The sequence below is a fragment of the Perca flavescens genome, chromosome 14 (genome assembly GCF_004354835.1).
Source record: "Perca flavescens isolate YP-PL-M2 chromosome 14, PFLA_1.0, whole genome shotgun sequence".
NCBI lineage: Eukaryota > Metazoa > Chordata > Actinopteri > Perciformes > Percidae > Perca > Perca flavescens.
In genome coordinates, this window is record NC_041344.1 from 17869964 (window position 1) to 17889559 (window position 19596).

A 19596-nucleotide genomic window follows, 5' to 3' on the forward strand; every position below is an offset into this window, starting at 1 on the left:
ATGGAAAGTGTATGTCTCAAAATGTTGAACTATTCCTTTAAGATCAAGTTTGATTGATATTATTTTAGAAGAAGCGTAAATACTTTAACTTGAATTAAAAATATTCTGATTATAAATCCATAAGGTTTTTAAAATATATGTAGTTAAAAAAAACTGAACAAAGATTTTGTAACAAAGTCTGACAGGTTTTATTTTCTTTCATAAATAACATTGAACAAGCATTGTACAGTGATAAATATCTATATTAATACACTGTAAAATTCTCTGTATTACAAAATACAGTATATATGTAATGCACTTGATGCAGATGGGAAGTATTGCATTTCATAGCATCAAACGAGACCCTTAGCTTGACCCTTTGAGTTAATGTTATAACACTGTACTACTTTTAACAGTCCAGTTGTGTGTGCAGTTACATCCCAGATTCAGGTCTTGTGTGGGTGTCTATGAAATACACTTCCCGTAGGAATCAGTTGTTGCATAACTATATCTAAGTTAAGTAGAACCAACCTAGGAGGAACCAAAGTCTTTACTGTAAAACTGCTCATTTTCCCACAATCTTACGTTTTCAAAATCCCAGTTGAGAGACTAAAATATGAAGTGTGTCCGCGGTGGCTGATTGAGTTTCATGTATTTGATTTTTGCATTAATCATGGTATAAAGTCCACTTCTTTTCCACTTCTGAGCAGAACAGCTTCATCGAATCACACTTTGTTTGGAGGTTAGGGACACTTCCTAAAAAATGTCATTGCTGTCAGGTGAAAGCCTTGTGTATGTAGAGAAAAACTAATTTCCATTAAAGCTTTAGTGCGTAAGTTTTTTATTTTAATGAACATCCGTTACATTCAAACCATTGCCAAATGGGTTGCTACAAAGCTAAGTCCATGTGCACGATCAAGGAAGGCTTGTATCATGTGGATGCACCGACAATTTTGTTGTCATTACTTAGAATTCCTCATGGGGGCGACAGTAACTACGCACTATAGCTTTGAAACAAAAACATTTTGTGAGTAGATTTTATAAATCTTTCAGCCATACAATTTACTCATCTCTCTCTACATAAACTTTTAATTCAAGTAAAAAAAAAAGAAAATGTGTCCGAGTTGGATTCAGAAAATTTTCATGTGACAGGAGCGAAAGGTTGATCGCTAAACATCAATAAGCGATCAGTAAGTTTTAGGGACCCTCCAAAGAAGGTGCTACAAATCTGAACAAGCTGTTCTGATCACAGATGTTTGTGTGTCTCTTCCAAATCATTGGCAGCGCAAAAATGTCAGTCAGAGGCAGCGGGAGGTAAACGGCAGGTTGAACACTGAAACACAAACCTGGGAATATTAATACTCAACCTTACAGTGGAACATGGACTAACAACTCAACATGCAGTTTATGTTCACTTTTGAAAGAAAGATAAATGGTTACTAGCTAATCTTTCACATCAGAAGTAAACAGCTATTCCCAACACATGGCAACAGATCTTATTGGTCGGACTTGTATCATATTTCTTTTGCTGTTGACTTTCAAACATTATTGCTAAATTCAAGACAGGAATGGGGTACTTTCATCCAACATTTTGCATGGAAGTAACCAAACTTTAATGAGAGCTGACAGCATGAAATGTGTAGAGCAAACCCTAAATCTGGCTTTTAAGAAAGAAAAACATTAGTTCAAAAATAAAAAAAAAAAAAAAAAAAAAAGTTGTGCCAGCATTACAAATACAGGGACATAAAGATGAATATTTCATATAGGAGCCCTTATTATTCCTCAACCAGACTTTGTCTGAGGAGCAGCATCGAAATAATTCATGTAAAAATAAAAAATATTATCACATTCATCACTTTTAGTGTCCATGTTGTGTTTGATTGTCAGCTTCTGAGACACACAAGTTTTAACTTTCAACCAACCACATCCCTTCAGAGTTCAACTTATCTGTATGAAAATAATGTTTGTAGTGGACTGTGCAAGAGAACCTATAGCATGAAAACTTTGTTTACAGATCATTTCTAGTTACCAGCAATGATAAGTTATAAAATAAAGTCACTCATAAGTCACATGTAGCCTCAACTGAGGTGGGGCCAGTGTCATGGCATCTGATAAGTTTTATCAAAGAATAGCACATACAAAAATAACAGCCTCTTTATCTCATCTAGCTTACTCATCTATAATGTAAGTAAAACTTTAAACACAGACTCTGGTTTGTATTATTTTTGATGCGTGAGAGCAATTGTGATTAGTTTGGTTTCAGCACTGAAATATGACATTCATGCCATTTTGTCACCATTCTTTGATGTATTGCACAGAATTGTCAAACCTACCATCTTAAGCAAAAACTATGTAATTATCCTAATGCATAATCTCATAGCCAAATAAAACTGTAAAACAAATGTAAAATCAAAATGAATTCTAAACATTTACAGGGAAGCTTGACATCTCAGTTTCAGCTCAGTGTGGGAATCTTTAGCAGAACATGTGGCTGTGCTACAAGGAGCTGATCAAGCTGCACTTCAACTTTGCTGGCAGAAACATTCCTGAGTTTCCTTCTGTGAAATCTGTTCCCCCCCGCCAGCTGCTCTTATTAAAACTGCAGAAGCGCCAAAATGATCTCCGGGCAAACAAGGCCAATTCAGCTGATGTGGTCGTAAGCCAGCAGAAATCACACAGTAATGCTTGGTGAGAGCTTTCCCCCCTTTCTCCAAAGTCCAAAAATATGACACTTCACAAAAGTGAACAGGACTAAAAAGCCAAATCTTGCAAAAATATTAATAAGGCCCTTATTATTGTTACTGTGAATTAGCACTGGATGTAAACCGATCATAAATCTCCTAAAATAAAACAAAAAGATGTAGTATGAAAGAAAGCTGCATAGGTTTGCATTCTTTTGAGACTGAAATGGAAAAACAATTCCTTGATTCTCTAGAAAGCTCCAGATTGCACATTCATAGTGTTAGCAGGCAGTTAATACCTAGCTATTGTTTTTAATCACTCACTCGCTCACTCAGCCACCTCTGATATCTCTAAACATTATCATTTCATTGACATATACTGTAAAAGAGTAAATTAAGTTAAGAATAGGTTAAGTACATCAAAAAAAAAAAAAAAAAAAAAACCCAAGATAATGTACCGCAAAACCATTTCCATCAGCACCATTTCTTTAAAAGGTGCGTGGTCACACACTTCTAGAACATCGTAAAGACATAGGCTTTTAGGGTTTTCTCACAAGGGTGGTCAGAATATGATGTAGAAAATTATAAACCACCAAAATGTTTCAGACACGGTCTTAACTCAAAGGGTTCCCTTGAGTTCTGCAGTCTTACAGTTAGGTGACCAAGTCATACAAGCTACTGCCTCGTGTGGATTCACGGTCACACCACATTAATACAGTTTCCACTGCTGGCTGAAGCCCTCTTGCTGCAGTAGGTGAACCCGCTGTGATTGGTGGAGGAACCGTTCATGTGAGACGACTTCAGCTCCATCTGGCAGGCAGCGATGGCTGCGTTGAGCTCTACCTGTGCCCGGTGCACGACGTAGAACATCAGGCCGATGCTGATGACGATCTGCAGAGGAAAGAGGAAGAAGTCACAATGTTGTGTTTGACACAAAGATGTACACAACAGTCATTTCTTGTCTTAGAGTCTGTCAGCACACGTTTCAGTGAGATCTATTCGGATCCTCTGCACTTCATCGCGACTGTATTTGATCCGCGTTATAAAGACCATTACTTGGATGTGGAAATAAAGCAGGGCGCACGAGAAATGATCCAGGCCGCGATGGATGCGGAGAACCCGCGTGGAGACGGAAACGGAGCGCGCACAGAGCAGCGCCCAGCGCAGGAGGAGATCAGAGCACTGAAAAAAAAGACTCGTCTCTCTGCACCAGATGAGGGGCATGCACCCTCGTTGTCCGATATGTTCAGTGAAATCCTGCAAGAAAGTGCCTCAAATAATAATAATAATAATAATAATAATAATAATAATAATAATAATAATAGGTAAGCTTTTCTGTTCTTAGGCTACTATATACTGTATGTGACTATCAGATTGTAGCCATATTTCTGCTAGATATTTTTTTTTAATTAAACTTTAATATTAATTTATACAATTGCAATGCCTTGATTTTAGTAAAGTTAGTACACAGTCATAGCCGTAAATGCAATGGTACTAATAATTGGCATAATTTCTTTCGGTGTTTCGGTTTTCGGTCTTGGTTTCCTCTTTTTCGGTTTCGGCCAAGAATTTTCATTTCGGTGCATCCCTACTTCTTACAGCTATAAAGTTAATCAGAAATCTCTGGAAAAACTTCCTGTTACTGTTAACTAAAAAAAAACTAGTTTGCTACAACTCACTTGTAGGCAGAACACAAAGTAGCCGCTGATGCTCTGCTCAGCGATGACGTCCTCCATGGTGCGAAGCGTGGTGCCCAGGTAGGAGTTGAGAAGCTGAGTGGGCAACAGACCCACAGAGGAGGCCACCAGGTAGTTTGGCAAGGACACGTCTGTGATCTGAAAATGGAGAAACATCTTACAAACTTAAAAAAATGAGTTAAGCACACTGGAAAAACCTTTACTAAGCTATAGTATAGAAAACTATAATTCAGTCAAAAAGCATCCATTGTGCATTCATATTTAAGACTAAGGTTGAAGTTCAATATCATTTGAGCAAGAGCTAAAACTAAAGCTAATTGACTGTCACTATTTTGTAGATTTCAGTAGTGATACATAATATTAGAGAGGATATTATTGGCATTTTTTACCAAACTGCTCTTCAACACACAAAACATTTTTGTACTAAGGGTGTTACCATTAGTTTAAACATTTAAGAATGTAATATTTGTACCTATAGAAACTATAAGAAGGGGTGGGTTGCTGACAAAAGTAATAATAATAATAATAATAATAATAATGTTCTACCTTATTACCTGACTCTCACTTGACTTGCTTCTTCAGTAATATTTCACCTTGCTGTTTTTTTAGGAAAGTTTTTACCAACGGAGGTTCAGAATGCTATTAATGAATAAAATGTAAACAGTGGTGCAGGACTTGATGGAATAGAAAACAGGTTCATTAAACTAGCTTTGCATATTCCACTTGCCGATAGCTATCAGGAAATGTGCATGCATCACTCAACTCCATAAAGGAGGTGATGTACTTGATCTGAAAACATTATAGACCTATATCAATGATATGTCCCATTGTTAAAGTCTTCAGAAACATTATTTATAATCAACTTTCACAATATCTCAGTATCGACAATGTCCTATCACCATTTTAATCTGGCTTCAGGTCTAATCACGCAGCAACTACTCCCTACTCTCACAGGTGCCATCTTTATTGATTTAACTAAAGCTTTTGATTTTGTTGATCGCTATCTGCTTTTAGATAAGCTCCATTCTATTGGCTTTTCTGAAAATGCAGATGTGTGGTTCAATTCATACTTGCATAACAGAAATCAAAGTGTCGTCCTACACGGAAGTAAATCTGGTCTTTTGATTCAACAAAGAGGTGTGCCCCAGGGCTCAACATTGGGACCACTTCTCTTCTTTATTTATGTAAATAATTTACCATACATTTTCAATAACTGTTGTGTTCAACTTATTTTTTTAAATAATAATAATACATTTTGGACAACAAAACAAAGTCCTATACTATAATCTTTGGTGTCAGACAGAAACTCAAATTCAAACCTGGTTCCTGTGCAATAACCTGTACTGATGCAATTTCTCTGCATAAAGTTGACAAGAAATATCTTGGTGTATGACTTGATTATCAACTGTCGAAATTGAATGTAAGAAGACACATTTACTGGCTTCAAATTATATTTAAATGTGTGTGTGTATATATATATATATATATATATATATATATATATATATATATATATTTTCAATTATCCTCCTTATTTACAACAACAAATTAACTAATCACTGCATTTTCCTGCACATAACCATCCAATCCAGACCCACTGTTTTGAGTGCAGCACAAATGAAATAACGCTGACAAAATATTGCCCTGTAAAATACGTTCGAAAGCCAAATGATTCTAATGTCTTGAAGTTTTTTTTAAAATATATATTTATATACTACTTCTCCGTGAACCATCACCTTATCGTGGTGGAGAGGTTTGTGTGTCTCTGTGAACCTGAGGGCTGTGTTGTCTGGAGCTTTGTGCTCCTGGTAGGGTCTCCCAAGGCAAAGTGGTCTCAGGTGAGGGGCCAGACAAAGAATGGTTCAAAACCCCAATGAAGAAGCAAGGTAGAGATGGAGTGACCCTGCCCGGAGGAAGCCGGGGCCCCGCCTGGAGCCAGGCCCAGACGGGCGGGCTCGTCGGGCGAGCGCCTGGTGGCCGGGTTTGCCACGGAGCCCGCCGGGCACAGCCCGAACAAGCGACGTGGCTCCCATCTCTCCAGCCCATGGGCCCACCACCTGTGGGAGGAACCGTTGGGGTCGGGTGCGATGCCACATGGGTGGCAGTGAAGGTCAGGGGCCTCGGACGGACCAGACCCGGGCGGCAGACGCTGGCTCTGGGGACGTGGAACGCCACCTCTCTGTGGGGAAGGAGCCGAACTGGTGCGGGAGGTGGAGCGCTACCGGTTAGATCTGGTGGGGCTTACCTCACGCACAGTCTCTGTTCTGGAACCATACTCCTGGATAGGGGTTGGACTCTTTTTCTTCTCGGAGTTGCCCAGGGTGTGAGGCGCCGGGCGGGTGTGGGGATACTCACAAGCCCCGGCTGAGCGCCGCTGTGTTGGAGTTTACCCCGTGGACGAGAGGGTCGCCTCCCCACGCCTGCGGGTTGTGGGGGGAAAACTCTGACTGTTGTTTGTGCATATGCACCAAACAGGAGTTCGGAGTATTCGGCCTTCTTGAGACCTTGACTGGAGTCCTGCATGGGGCTCCAGTGGGGGACTCCATTGTTCTGCTGGGGACTTCAACGCACACGTGGGCAATGATGGAGACACCTGAGAGGCGTGATTGGGAGGAACGGCCTCCCTGATCTAAACCAGAGTGGTTGTTTGTTGTTGGACTTCTGTGCTAGTCATGGATTGTCTATAACGAACACCATGTTCGAACATAGGGATGCTCATAAGTGTACCTGGTACCAGAGCACCCTAGGCCAAGGTCAATAATCGATTTCATAATCGTTTCATCTGATCTGAGGCCGTATGTTTTGGACACTCGGGTGAAGAGAGGGGCAGAGCTGTCAACCGATCACCATCTGGTGGTGAGTTGGGTCAGGGGTGGGGAAGACTCTGGACAGACCTGGTAAGCCCAAACGTGTAGTGGGTAAATTGGGAACGTCTGGAGGAGGCCCCTGTCCGACAGACTTTCAACTCACACCTCCGGCGGAGCTTTTCGTGCATCCCTGTGGAGGCTGGGGGCATTGAACCCGAGTGGACAATGTTCAAAGTTTCCATTGCTGAAGCTGCGGCGGGAGCTGTGGTCTTAGGATCTTAGGTGCCTCAAGGGGCGGTAACCCACGAACACCGTGGTGGACACCAGTGGTCAGGGAAGCCGTCCGACTGAAGAAGGAGTCCTTCCGGGATATGTTATCTCGGAGGACTCCGGAGGCAGTTGCAGGGTACCGAAGGGCCCGAAGGGCTGCAGCCTCTGCCGTGAAAGAGGCAAAGCAGCGGGTGTGGGAGAAGTTTGGAGAAGACATGGAGAAGGACTTTCGGTCGGCACCAAAGTGTTTCTGGAAAACTGTTCGCCACCTCAGGAGGGGAGGGGGAACCATCCAAGCTGTGTACAGTAAGGATGGGACACTGTTGACCTCCACTGAGGAGGTAATAGGGCGGTGGAGGGAGCACTTTGAGGAACTCCTGAATCCGACTAATACCCTCTATGTTAGAGGCAGAGCTGGAGGATAACGGGGATTGTCGCCGATTTCCCAGGCGGAAGTCACTGATGTAGTCAAACAACTACACAGTGGCAAAGCCCGGGATTGATGAGATCCGTCCAGAAATGCTCAAGGCTCTGGGTGTGGAGGGGCTGTCCTGGTTGACACGCCTCTTCAACATTGCGTGGAAGTCTGGGACGGTGCCAAAGGAGTGGCAGACTGGGGTGGTGGTTCCTCTTTTTAAAAAGGGGGACCAGAGGGTGTGTGCCAATTATAGGGGTATCACACTTCTCAGCCTCCCTGGTAAAGTCTACTCCAAGGTGCTGGAAAGGAGGGTTCGGCCGATAGTCGAACCTCGGGTTGAGGAGGAACAATGCGGATTCCGTCCTGGTCGTGGAACAACGGACCAGCTCTTCACTCTCGCAAGGATCCTGGAGGGAGCCTGGGAGTATGCCCAACCGGTCTACATGTGTTTTGTGGATTTGGAGAAGGCGTATGACCGGGTCCCCCGGGAGATACTGTGGGAGGTGCTGCGGGAGTATGGGGTGAGGGGGTCTCTACTCAGGGCCATCCAATCTCTGTATGACCAAAGTGAGAGCTGTGTCCAGGTTCTCGGTAGTAAGTCGGACTCGTTCCAGGTGAGGGTTGGCCTCCGCCAGGGCTGCGCTTTGTCACCAATCCTGTTTGTAATATTTATGGACAGGATATCGAGGCGTAGTCGGGGTGGGGAGGGGTTGCAGTTTGGTGGGCTGGGGATCTCATCGCTGCTCTTTGCAGATGATGTGGTCCTGATGGCATCATCGGCCTGCGACCTTCAGCACTCACTGGATCGGTTCGCAACCGAGTGTGAAGCGGTTGGGATGAGGATCAGCACCTCTAAATCGGAGGCCATGGTTCTCAGCAGGAAACCGATGGAATGCCTTCTCCAGGTAGGGAATGAGTCCTTACCCCAAGTGAAGGAGTTCAAGTACCTTGGGGTTTTGTTCGCGAGTGAGGGACAATGGAGCGGGAGATTGGTCGGAGAATCGGGCGCAGCGGGTGCGGTATTGCATTCAATCTATCGCACCGTTGTGACGAAAAGAGAGCTGAGCCAGAAGGCAAAGCTCTCGATCTACCGGTCAGTTTTCGTTCCTACCCTCACCTATGGTCATGAAGGCTGGGTCATGACCGAAAGAACGAGATCCAGGGTACAAGCGGCGAAATGGGTTTCCTCAGGAGGGTGGCTGGCGTCTCCCTTAGAGATAGGGTGAGAAGCTCAGTCATCCGTGAGGAGCTCGGAGTAGAGCCGCTGCTCCTTTGCGTCGAAAGGAGCCAGTTGAGGTGGTTCGGGCATCTGGTAAGGATGCCCCCTGGGCGCCTCCCTAGGGAGGTGTTCCAGGCACGTCCAGCTGGGAGGAGGCCTCGGGGAAGACCCAGGACTAGGTGGAGGGATTATATCTCCAACCTGGCCTGGGAACGCCGGATCCCCAGTCGGAGCTGGTTAATGTTGCTCGGGAAAGGGAAGTTTGGGGTCCCCTGCTGGAGCTGCTCCCCCCGCGACCCGACACCGGATAAGCGGACGAAGATGGATGGATGGATGGATGGATTTATATACTATCCAGGGTTTCCTCCAGAAAAGTTGTTTAGCCTGGTGGCAAGTGTCTTTTTTCCAACGAGGGTCGGCTGGGGCCAGTCGCAGACTGATGGCAGCATTAATGTAGAGTCCAATAGTTTTACATCAAATTAAATTTACAACCAGACAAATTCTTTTCATATTGGCAACCACTCAACTCTGTATCACACACTCATGTCTGTATCCCCTGATCATTCAGATTAATATATTGACTTGAATCATTTGACTGACACATCCTATGACACTGTCTCCAACCTTCCAAATGGAACACAGAATCTCATAACTCATAATGTATGCAAGGAAACTGTAAAGCTATTTTGTATTTTATTTATTCACGTACCTACTTAGCTCTTCTTCACTGTACTATGTTAAATGTGTAGCTATGCATATGTATGTATGTATGTATGTATTCATTCATGTATGTATACACCAACTAAAAATGAAAATGATACAGATGCATAGTTCAAATTTTCTTCAATAAAATATTGTTTAAAGAACAAGATCAAAGCTATAATGCAATTTTTGAGAAAAGCTGTGAAAATTGGCAAGATACTTATATATATATATCACACATCCTGTTCATCGTCGCATTTCATATCTATGTACAACCAACTAAATATTGTACAAAACAATTATCTGCGTTGCTGTCACCCTTGATCCCTTGATTAAGTGATGACATAAGCTAATGCGTGAGGATGTGACCTTGGCATTGTGTGCACAGTGGCTGATAGCAGTGTGTCAAGGGTCGCGGTGAGTTGCTGTAAGACACTGCCTCAGCCAAAATGCTATTAGGGCTGGAAAATATTTCTGTTAGATCCAGCCCAAGTGTCTCCTCACAGTGACAAATCATAAACCCTCTCCTGTTATCACACTACACACTGATTAGGTTTACATCATTCACCGGCAATACTGTGGAACTCCTTTTTAATGTCTGGTTAATGTCTTACTGGTTCGTGTCCAGGGAACACTACAAAAATGTTTTTAAAAAAAAACCCGTTTCAGAGCGAGTCACATTCTTCTGACGTCGCCTTGCTATACACTGGCTTTACTAATACTAGTGCAGTGCCCGTTGAAAATGTGCCTGTTTGGAACGGGCGATTGCTTGGCCTGTGGTATTGCTGCTTGTAGAATTCTTCAAAACCAAATTGTACCCCAAAATTACCAAAAGAAGGACCCCAAACCACTTAATATGCACCTCCACTACTGACTTACAGTGTAGGCTACGTCTACATCAGAGGAAGACATTGTACTACTGTATTTACCCGACAGAGAACGGGGCAGATTTAGAATGTAATCACAAAATATCACAATGAAAATGTGTAAGTAAGAGTAAGCAGACATTAGCGTCATGGACACATGGCAGTGTGCTACCCATCCGGCCCGTTATGAGAGCTAATCAGCACACATCTGCATTCATCAACCACCAGAACCGGACCGTGTGTGTGCGCACACAGAGAGAGAGTGAGAGAGACATCTCATGTCGTGTGATCGTTAACAAATGTAACACTTCATTTCCATACTTGATTCACGGGGGTGTTTTGGCAACGGTAATGTTATTATTGTTGTAAGTTAGCAGTAGACTTAATTAACCCGACCCAGGGCGAGTCTGATGAAAACTGATGTGTCTGCCCGGTTCAACTCTGAGATTTTCTCGCATTGCACAGCGCTCTGAAGGAATAATCTCAGAGATTTATAGATCGATGCTCCGCGTCACCAATGTTGCAAAGAAAACTGCCGTTTGCAAAAAAACGGAATGTGACACAAATAATCAGCTGGGATATAGAGCATGTCAACGATGGGTGACGTTAGTGATATGAGGACGGATAAGGTTATGTAGGCTACATAACTGATAGGTAGGCTAGTATCTGGAAATGAAAATTCATCTATAGTCTGGGCCTTAATATCATCTCCCGACGTATGTTTAACTCCCTAAGAAATAATACAGCTTCTTCATAAACAGGATCGTCGACAAAAGGAAATGCCATGTTTTGAGAAATAAAACATTTTATAGTCTGCCTAACACAGTTAATAAACTAACCGTTTTTTTAAATTCATGCAGGTAAACTGTGCTAAAATGCGCCTGATACAGACTGAATGAATGAATGAATGAGGAAATGAAAGAGCGCTGTGTCAGAGGGAGGAGACTGAGAGAAACTCAAAGTTTATTGAAGAAAACCTGCTCCTGACCAGGTTAGGCTCACAGGCTCAGTTATCATAGTAACTGACTCTGAGGTTAAGTTACCTCTCTTCTGAAATGGGCTGGAGTTACCCCTCTCTCTCTCTCTCAGGTTTCATTAACCTCCCTTTCTGAAACAGAAAACCCAGAGTTTCCCTCACCTCAGGGTTAACAAACGCAGAGTTTTCACTAAACCTGCTTTCTGAAACGGGCCCCAGATCTCGGAGACATGGCGTGTGAGCCTGTGAAATTGCAGACGTATAAAAGGAATGCATTCTTTTTCTCTCAGCCATCATCCCTGAGTTGTGAAGCACATGTCCTCTGAAGTCTCCTCCCACCCAGGCATCTAGCGTATGCAGCGGTGTAATATACGACCAAGGAAGGGCTAGTTGGTATTTTTATAACCGCGCAGAGAATTCCTACTGAACCTCCTACTTGCTTCTGAAAGCCTGTGTATCGAAATAATCTGCAAATTCAAGTGAAAACATGCCCCATCCTAGGCTTGACCTGATTTATTCAGATCAGCAGCAATGCAGGTCTGAATTTGTGCTTGTAAACAAAACAGGAAGACTTGACTGCATAGTAAATTTCAGGATTGCTACTGTGATGCGGTTTCCCTTTTTATCTGGACACACACAGGGTTTACCCTTTGTACTGAAGGGTAAAGAACAGGACGTAATCAAAGGCTGCACAAACATGTTTGCCTGTAGTTAGGGTCATATAAATCACACAAGGAATTCGGCAATTGCTTCATCAGCTCATTATGACAGCAAAGGGATGGAGGTAGGCCAGCGAGCAGTGATAAAATGTAATAAAATACACATGGGGAGCTGAATACGTCTACTTCGTCCACAAAAGGATTCACAATAATTTTTCCTGAGCTGTCCCATTGTTTTGCTAACTAATGCAGTCTTTGTGTTGTTTTAGGTTACCCGCTATAACGTAGCACCATCAACTTCAGCAGAAAGAAGCAGGGGGCACGGTGAAATTTAGCCTCATCCACAGAAAGTGCTTATCAAGGGCAGAGCAACAACACATAACTCCACAGCACAGACCTGGAATGACCCACCCAGTTAGTTTAGAGCTGGTAAATATATCGATATTATATCGATATCGTGATATGAGACTAGATATCGTCTTCGATTTTGGATATCGTAATATGGCATTAGTGGTGTCTTTTCCTGGTTTTAAAGGATGCATTACCGTAAAGTTATGTCATTTTCTGAACTTACCAGACTGTTGTAACTGTTCTATTATTTGCCTTTACCCACTTAGTCATTATATCCACATTACTGATGATTATTTATCAAAAATCTCATTGTGTAAATATTTTGTGAAAGCACCAATAGTCAACACTACAATATCGTTGCGGTATCGATATCGAAGTATTTGGTCAAAAATATTGTGATATTTGATTTTCTCCATATCGCCCAGCCCTAAGTTTCCTTAGCCCTTAGTTTCACCTTTTATTGTGGAGAATAAGATAATAAATATACAATATCAGCTAGGCTTAATAACAACAACCGGGTAAGATGAATTACAAGATTTGTATAGTTAAGAGACTTAAGCTGGGTTTGAAACCCTTCCGGGCAGAGACGTGAAAATGTAGTAGAAAAGGCAGGCAAACAGGAAGTTTCAGCTTATTAGCCTGCATCTGGTGGGAAAGGTTTATCTTCTCTATTGAACGCTCCACTCTGACCTTCACTTCTGCAGCTGGAAAAAAAAAATTGTCACACTGAGGTGTGTGAGGAGCCTGATTTTCTCCAGTCCCACTGACCTTGAATGATGGTTAATAGGGCTGGGCGATTTATTTCACCAAAACGACATAAAAATGTCTACTATGTATTTTTCTATATAATTTATATCGCAGTGCTGAAAAACCAGCTGTGTTATGGCAATATTTACGTCATTTGGATGATACTTTACATTCTGATCCTTGCACATGTTCATGTTCATGTCCTTGCACAAGTTTTTCATAAATGAGAAAATACACAGCACGACATTGCCATATCATCCCTTTTTATCTCCAGGAAACTTGTTAGCAAACAGTTGCTTATTTACACATCTAGCTGTAACAGAGGAGCTACATTATAATATTAGTGTTTCTGGCCAAATGAGGCCAAACCTTTGCACAAATGCAAGCGCATTAGTAAAAAAGAAACAACAATCTATTTGTCTATAAATCTGTAAACCTAAAAATATGTCGAAGGGAGCAATGTCAAAAACTCATGCGATGAGTCAAACACAGATAAGCTGCATTTTCAAAGACAAACAACTGTCATGAGTTGAAATTAACCAAATATCACAAATTCAAACTGGCATACAACCAAATATGACCCATTTTTGTAACAGCTTTTCTTTTCCTAAAAGTGTTTGTTTGCTTTCCTTGTAGATAATGACCCAGAGCAAGCAGAAGCAAAAAATAGTATTTCACAAGGCTGTCAACTAGCTAGCCTTTTAATTTGACCCTGACAAACTGATTATGAAGAACCAATAATGACACTGACAGAGGCAGCAGTTGGGTAACACAGAGTAAACCACCTGCCCCTTAGACTTTGACATCTCATTTTCACCACTGCAGAATGGAACAGTAAGTTCAATGTTTTGACAACTGTTAAAGCATGATCAAGTGAGACATTGCCACTTATGCTAACAGAGCTATGTCCCACCCACGGAGCCCATTGTATGAACAGATGACAAAGAGAAACCGTTTAAGTTAGTCAGGCAAAAGAAAACCATCTGCTAGGTTTGTATGTCCTGTTCAAAAGAAGTCTTTTTAAAGGTGACCATAATGTGGTACTAACACAGAGGAATCCTAATTTTTAGCATCACAAACTGCCTTATTTTTTAGCATGGAGCTTAAATTCAAGCCTAAATTTAATTCACAGCAGTAGGCATGGGTAATATGGCCAAAATCTTCTATCCCAATATATAGTTCATTTCATATCTCGATAACGATACATATCACGATATAACATGTTTTCTTGTAATTCAATAAATAGTCTTATATGAAATAACCACACGGTAAGGCCTTTTTTGTAAACTTCTGTGCGAATTACTGTGTGATTATTTTCTAATTTTATTAAGATCTTTAGTGCAAAGTAAATGTAACATGCAAGGATCAGAACTAAAGCATCATCCAAATGACAGTAAGGCATCATAACTCTTAACAGGAATCTGATCTACACCCTATTTCTCTGTAATAAATACTACACGTGCAAAACATTTTATTTCTAATTTGTTTACACTGACAACAAAGGGGTGTCAACTAAATTTTGAAGGAGGCTGTAGGGAAGGGGATTATTGTTTGGGGTTAGATAATTTTGTTGTTTGTCAGTTTCTAAGATTTTGTACCCCCATGCATGGAAATAGGGGTTGAAAAATCATTAGAAACAGCTTCCAATAGAATTCAATCAAATGTAAAGTCAACATTTACCAGAAGTGAGAATATTTTGAATGAGTTGCAAATAGTAAGGGTTTATTGTAGGGTTGTTGTGAGTGCATAGAGCTATCAAAAGCAAACGCCAAAACCCAATCCACCAAGAAATGTCTCAGTAAATCAGTCACCCCAGAAAACCTACTGGCTTTGTAACATGCAATTACTGTACTTGTGAATCTCACTTACATCATCAGGCCTGTGCATCAACTCCTTCATGCTTTAAGCTATGAATGCCTTTCAAGCGCCCCCTTCACATTCACTTCTGGATGTTTATGCTACTGTTGGTTTCTGCCTTCAACACTATGTTGAGTCTCTTCTCATCAGATATTTTTCCATAAACACGGTGCAATATTCAAAACAGCTAAAGTTAAGGGGAATAGAAATATCACTATTCACTTTAACAATATCTATGAAATATGGCATATGATGACTTGACTGCATTTTAATCCAGCTGCTTTCTGTGGTGTTAATCGATTTAAAATGTGCACTGTACTTTGAAATGAGATGTTGTTTAAATAGGCTAAATTCCAATTTAACTAGAATGAACTGAACGTTGTCCTTTTTGCCGACATCATCCTTGGACATGTGTATGCTACTAGTCATTTTAAAGTAATGCATTGTATGAGAGTCAATTTGACCAGCCTCATATTTCAAATCAGAGAATCGTGCTTGATGAAAAATGCCTGCACACTGACTCTGAAATCAAATTTATATAGATATATACGTTTCATCCCATTTGGATATTTGTCAGGTCACAATTATTGTTTGTGTAGATATGCCATGCACATTAACAAACTGTAACTCTGCAGTTACTTGCTTGAGGATATAAGCAAACCTGATACTGTGTTGCTGTTGGTGGTACTCCAGTACATTGAAGTTCCAGCTACTTAATCTATGTTTTCTCCATTTTTGCAGCCTTATTAGTCATATTTCTTGTCCTGCCTATGCACCACCGGTCTAGATACTTGTATATCGCATTGCACTTTTCTGCTTTTTTTGCACTTCTGGTTGGACGCAAACTGCATTTCACTGTCTTTGTACTTGTACTCTGCACAATGACAATAAAGTTGAATCTAATCTAATCTTATTATTTCAATATTTAGGGTAAACAACCTTGTGATATTGTTTGTTTTATTGATTGTGATTTTTTTTTAGGAGAAAGCTAATGTAAGACAATTATGTAATGGAATCAATCTGAAAATGTGGTATTAGTGAGGCACTTCCAGCGCAATGTGAGATATTGTATTATCTGGTGAAATTGGAGACAGTGATGAGCTTTTTTGTAGCAGAATGGCTTGAAATACTCTGGACAGCTCAGCCTGAATGGCTACATAACATCAAGTTCACGCTCAGGTGGGTATTCTCCATTAATCTTTCAATTACAACTGGCATAACATTTTTCATGTTACGTGACCTTCCAGCTGATTTCCTACAATACACAGTAACACATCCATTGAGGCTCATACTACCATTTCGAGGTATAGATGGGTTGACTGAGAAGGGTAATCAGCGAGGATAAATTATTCATGCCATGTATGAAGGTCAACAGTCTCAGGTTAAGTGTAGGAGAGCAGGTGAAAGCAATATCCTAATACTGCTAAGCCTAATGTTTGTTGCCTTGACCAATGACTTTAGGTTTACCTCACAAAAAAATGTCCATGATTTAGTCTTTACTAAATCACGTGGTATTGTATATTACTCCAAATATTAAAAACCTTAACTAGGACTTGAACATGTGATACAGCTAGTTTGAACTGATGAACATATATTTGATGTCCTTAGGCAACAATAGAATCCATTTCATAGGATGAGTTTTCTTTCTCTGGGGACTGGCCTTATATTTTCTTTCCTGCTATTAGATGTTGTGGTCTGCCTTGAATAGTGAAGTAACAGGTCAGTTACTCTGTTCAAAGTCCAAAATTCATCACAACTAAAATGATAACATCTAGCCTACATAATACTCCCTGTCTCTTCTTTAAGGCTGGTTTCCGGGTAGTTATGATTTCCCCTGTGTGTTAGGTTGGCCTAGCAATAAGAAAATCATTTCTTTTTAAAATCGAAAAAGGTCACACGTTTGATTTCATGACTGCAAGTGATTTGTTGAACCATCCTCCAGTAGGTTAATGAGCTCTTCTCCTGGCTGGTTCATTGCTGTGACCTTTCTGCTTAAAACCATATGAGTTTACAGTGGACACTACATGATGACAAATGTCCTTCTAAAGTGAAATGGAAAAGCTGGTTATAGTGTTTTCATACTCACCGAGAAAACTGCATTTTGGAGCCCAAATGGTATGGGGGTGAGTCTCGCTAAGGCCACAACTTTGAGTCCACTTCCTCCCTCCACCACTCGTATGACAGCACTGAGCTGTTCACTGTTCCCAACCTTGTTAAGCACCCAGTCAGTCAATAGTCGTTTGCACACCAGGTGTGCCACAAAGGTCCCTATTAAAACTCCCACCATAACTAGTCCCATGCCCAGCACAAAGCCATAGAGGTAGCCAGCTGCCACATTAAGAACAATATATCCCCATCCACACGGGAACGACACAATAATTAAACCAACTATAAACAGCAAGGCTCCAACGAAGCTGTCCAAGCTCTCAACCCAGAGCAGGAGGTCCTTGAGGTATTGGCGCACCAGTGCAACTGAGGAGAAGCACACAGCAGTCAGGATGCATGCCAGCAGCGCACTCTTGAAGCAAAAGGTTGTGATACAGCATGGGTGTCTGAACTCTCCACTGTTGCTGAAGGTCGTTCCTCCTGTGTCACTGATAACCTCAGGGTCTCCATCTGACCTCCCTATGCCGGCCCCTGTCTCGTCAAAGGTGCTGCATATCAGGATGTCAATTTTGTCACATTCATCTGTGGCAGTCCTCTGCAGCCAGCGATTCAGCTGGATCTGCGCCTTGCCCACCGCATGCTTGACAAGCTTGGTGAAAAGTTGCACAGTCGTGGACCCTGACACTGACATGATGGCCCTCAGATGAGCTCTGGGGACCAGCAGCAAGGCTCAGATGAACTGTCCGACCTGAAGACAGCTATGACGTTTGAGGTTTCCAGACAGTCTTTACATCCAGCGCAAGTCCATGTCTAGCAATATTAATTTTTAACAGAGCAACGTGTCTATGTACTTTTAAGATGGCTTTAGCAGTGGTAACCCATTTCCATGCAAATCTGACAGCAACTTTGTTGTGAGACATACAGATGAAATCCGTCACTCTCCTTGGCCATTACACGAATTGTCCAATTTAACGATGTTTATCTTGGGTAAACCAGCTGAGCAACGTGCCAGTCCAATGACTTAAAAGCGCCAATTTTGTAGTCTCTGTCTGAAACACTCGACATATTCAGAGTTGCTACCCCTCAGCCAGGACAGTATAGTGTAGGATGGAGGGAGCTGTCACGGTAAGAAAGCTGAGTGCAGTTACAAAACAATCAGCTCTTCTTTGGACTGAAATGACCAGAGTCGAAGTGTTGCAAGAACATCAACTTTTATGACTCCACCAGCGTTGCCATCAAGCTAACGTTAACGCACTAGCAAAAATCACTGCAAGGCTAACTTACTCCAGTCGTTAGCTAACTAGCTCGCTGCGTGAATAAAGTCCACCGTTGCATTTCAGAAACTAAACCGCCGTAGCTGGCCTCCTCATACGCTTCTCCCGGACAACAGAGCGACAAACGAGACGAAGAAATCGCATTGGGAAAAAAATGTTTGCTCTTTCTTTGCTGGCTGGCTGTTATTACCGTCCCGTCTTCCTTCCTTCAACAGTGGAAACTGCTGCTGTTGACGCAAAGCTATTCATACAGACCACTGTTTGTGTCCCAGAATGCCAAGTGACCCCAGCCCACGTGACCAATCGGTTTGACGTTCTCATCCAATCAGAGCGCTCCGATTGTCATCCTTGTCATCGCGAGATTTTCGCGGGGGTTCACGACAAATTGTTTTGTGTCACTTCTGCCACTTACCCTCTTATTATCCACATCCACGGTGTTACCACAACACACAAACTACTACCATGCCATGATGTAGTACTTCAACTATTTAAATTAAATTACTTAAATGAATAGGGATTTTAAATCTATCTAACCACATAAATGAGAAGCAGTTTATCAATTAGGAGGCAGTGGTTATATTTTTTACTTATGTAGGCTATTAAAGCAGCACTACCAGACTATACAACTACACTTAATACGCAGATCCATTAAAATGACTATTGTTTACTATTTAATAACACATCATATGTTTTTATAAATGTATCATGTTTTGTTTGAATAAAATGGAAAAACTTGTAAGTGGGCCTACAAGTAACTCATAATTGTAATTAAGTAGCCTACATTACTTGAGGACATGTACACATTTACTTTAATTGTTAGGAAGGACATATGTGTATAAACTATGCTGACAATTAGAATTGGTGCATAAGTTGGCTACTCACATTGTTTACTCAAGTAAAAGTAACCACAATTTCCAAAGATATTATTACATGTAGAAGTCTTGCACTCAAAGGTTTGCTTAAGTTTAAAGTAGACTAAGTACTACT

The 19596-nt window shown here is 41.5% G+C and overlaps 1 protein-coding gene across 1 annotated transcript; it reads right to left on the reverse strand.

Annotated features, from left to right (window-relative positions):
* Positions 1–1535: 1535 nt before the first annotated feature.
* On the reverse strand, positions 1536–18910 carry tmem64 (transmembrane protein 64). Its single transcript, XM_028598426.1, has 3 exons — positions 17316–18910; positions 4340–4495; positions 1536–3551 (listed from the first exon to the last, which is right to left on the reverse strand). Exons 1-3 carry the CDS (start codon positions 18024–18026, stop codon positions 3360–3362), a joined length of 1059 nt encoding a protein of 352 aa, XP_028454227.1. The 5' UTR covers positions 18027–18910; the 3' UTR covers positions 1536–3359.
* Between the last annotated feature and the right edge of the window lie 686 nt (positions 18911–19596).

Coding starts and splice junctions, on each gene's coding strand:
- tmem64 (XM_028598426.1), bottom strand. CDS start 18,026: ATGTCAGTGTCAGGGTCCACGACTGTGCAACTTTTCACCAAGCTTGTC. Junction 4,496..17,315: donor TCCAAAATGCAGTTTTCTCG/GTGAGTATGAAA, acceptor CTCCATTTTCAG/ATCACAGACGTGTCCTTGCC. Junction 3,552..4,339: donor ACTTTGTGTTCTGCCTACAA/GTGAGTTGTAGC, acceptor TTTCCTCTGCAG/ATCGTCATCAGCATCGGCCT.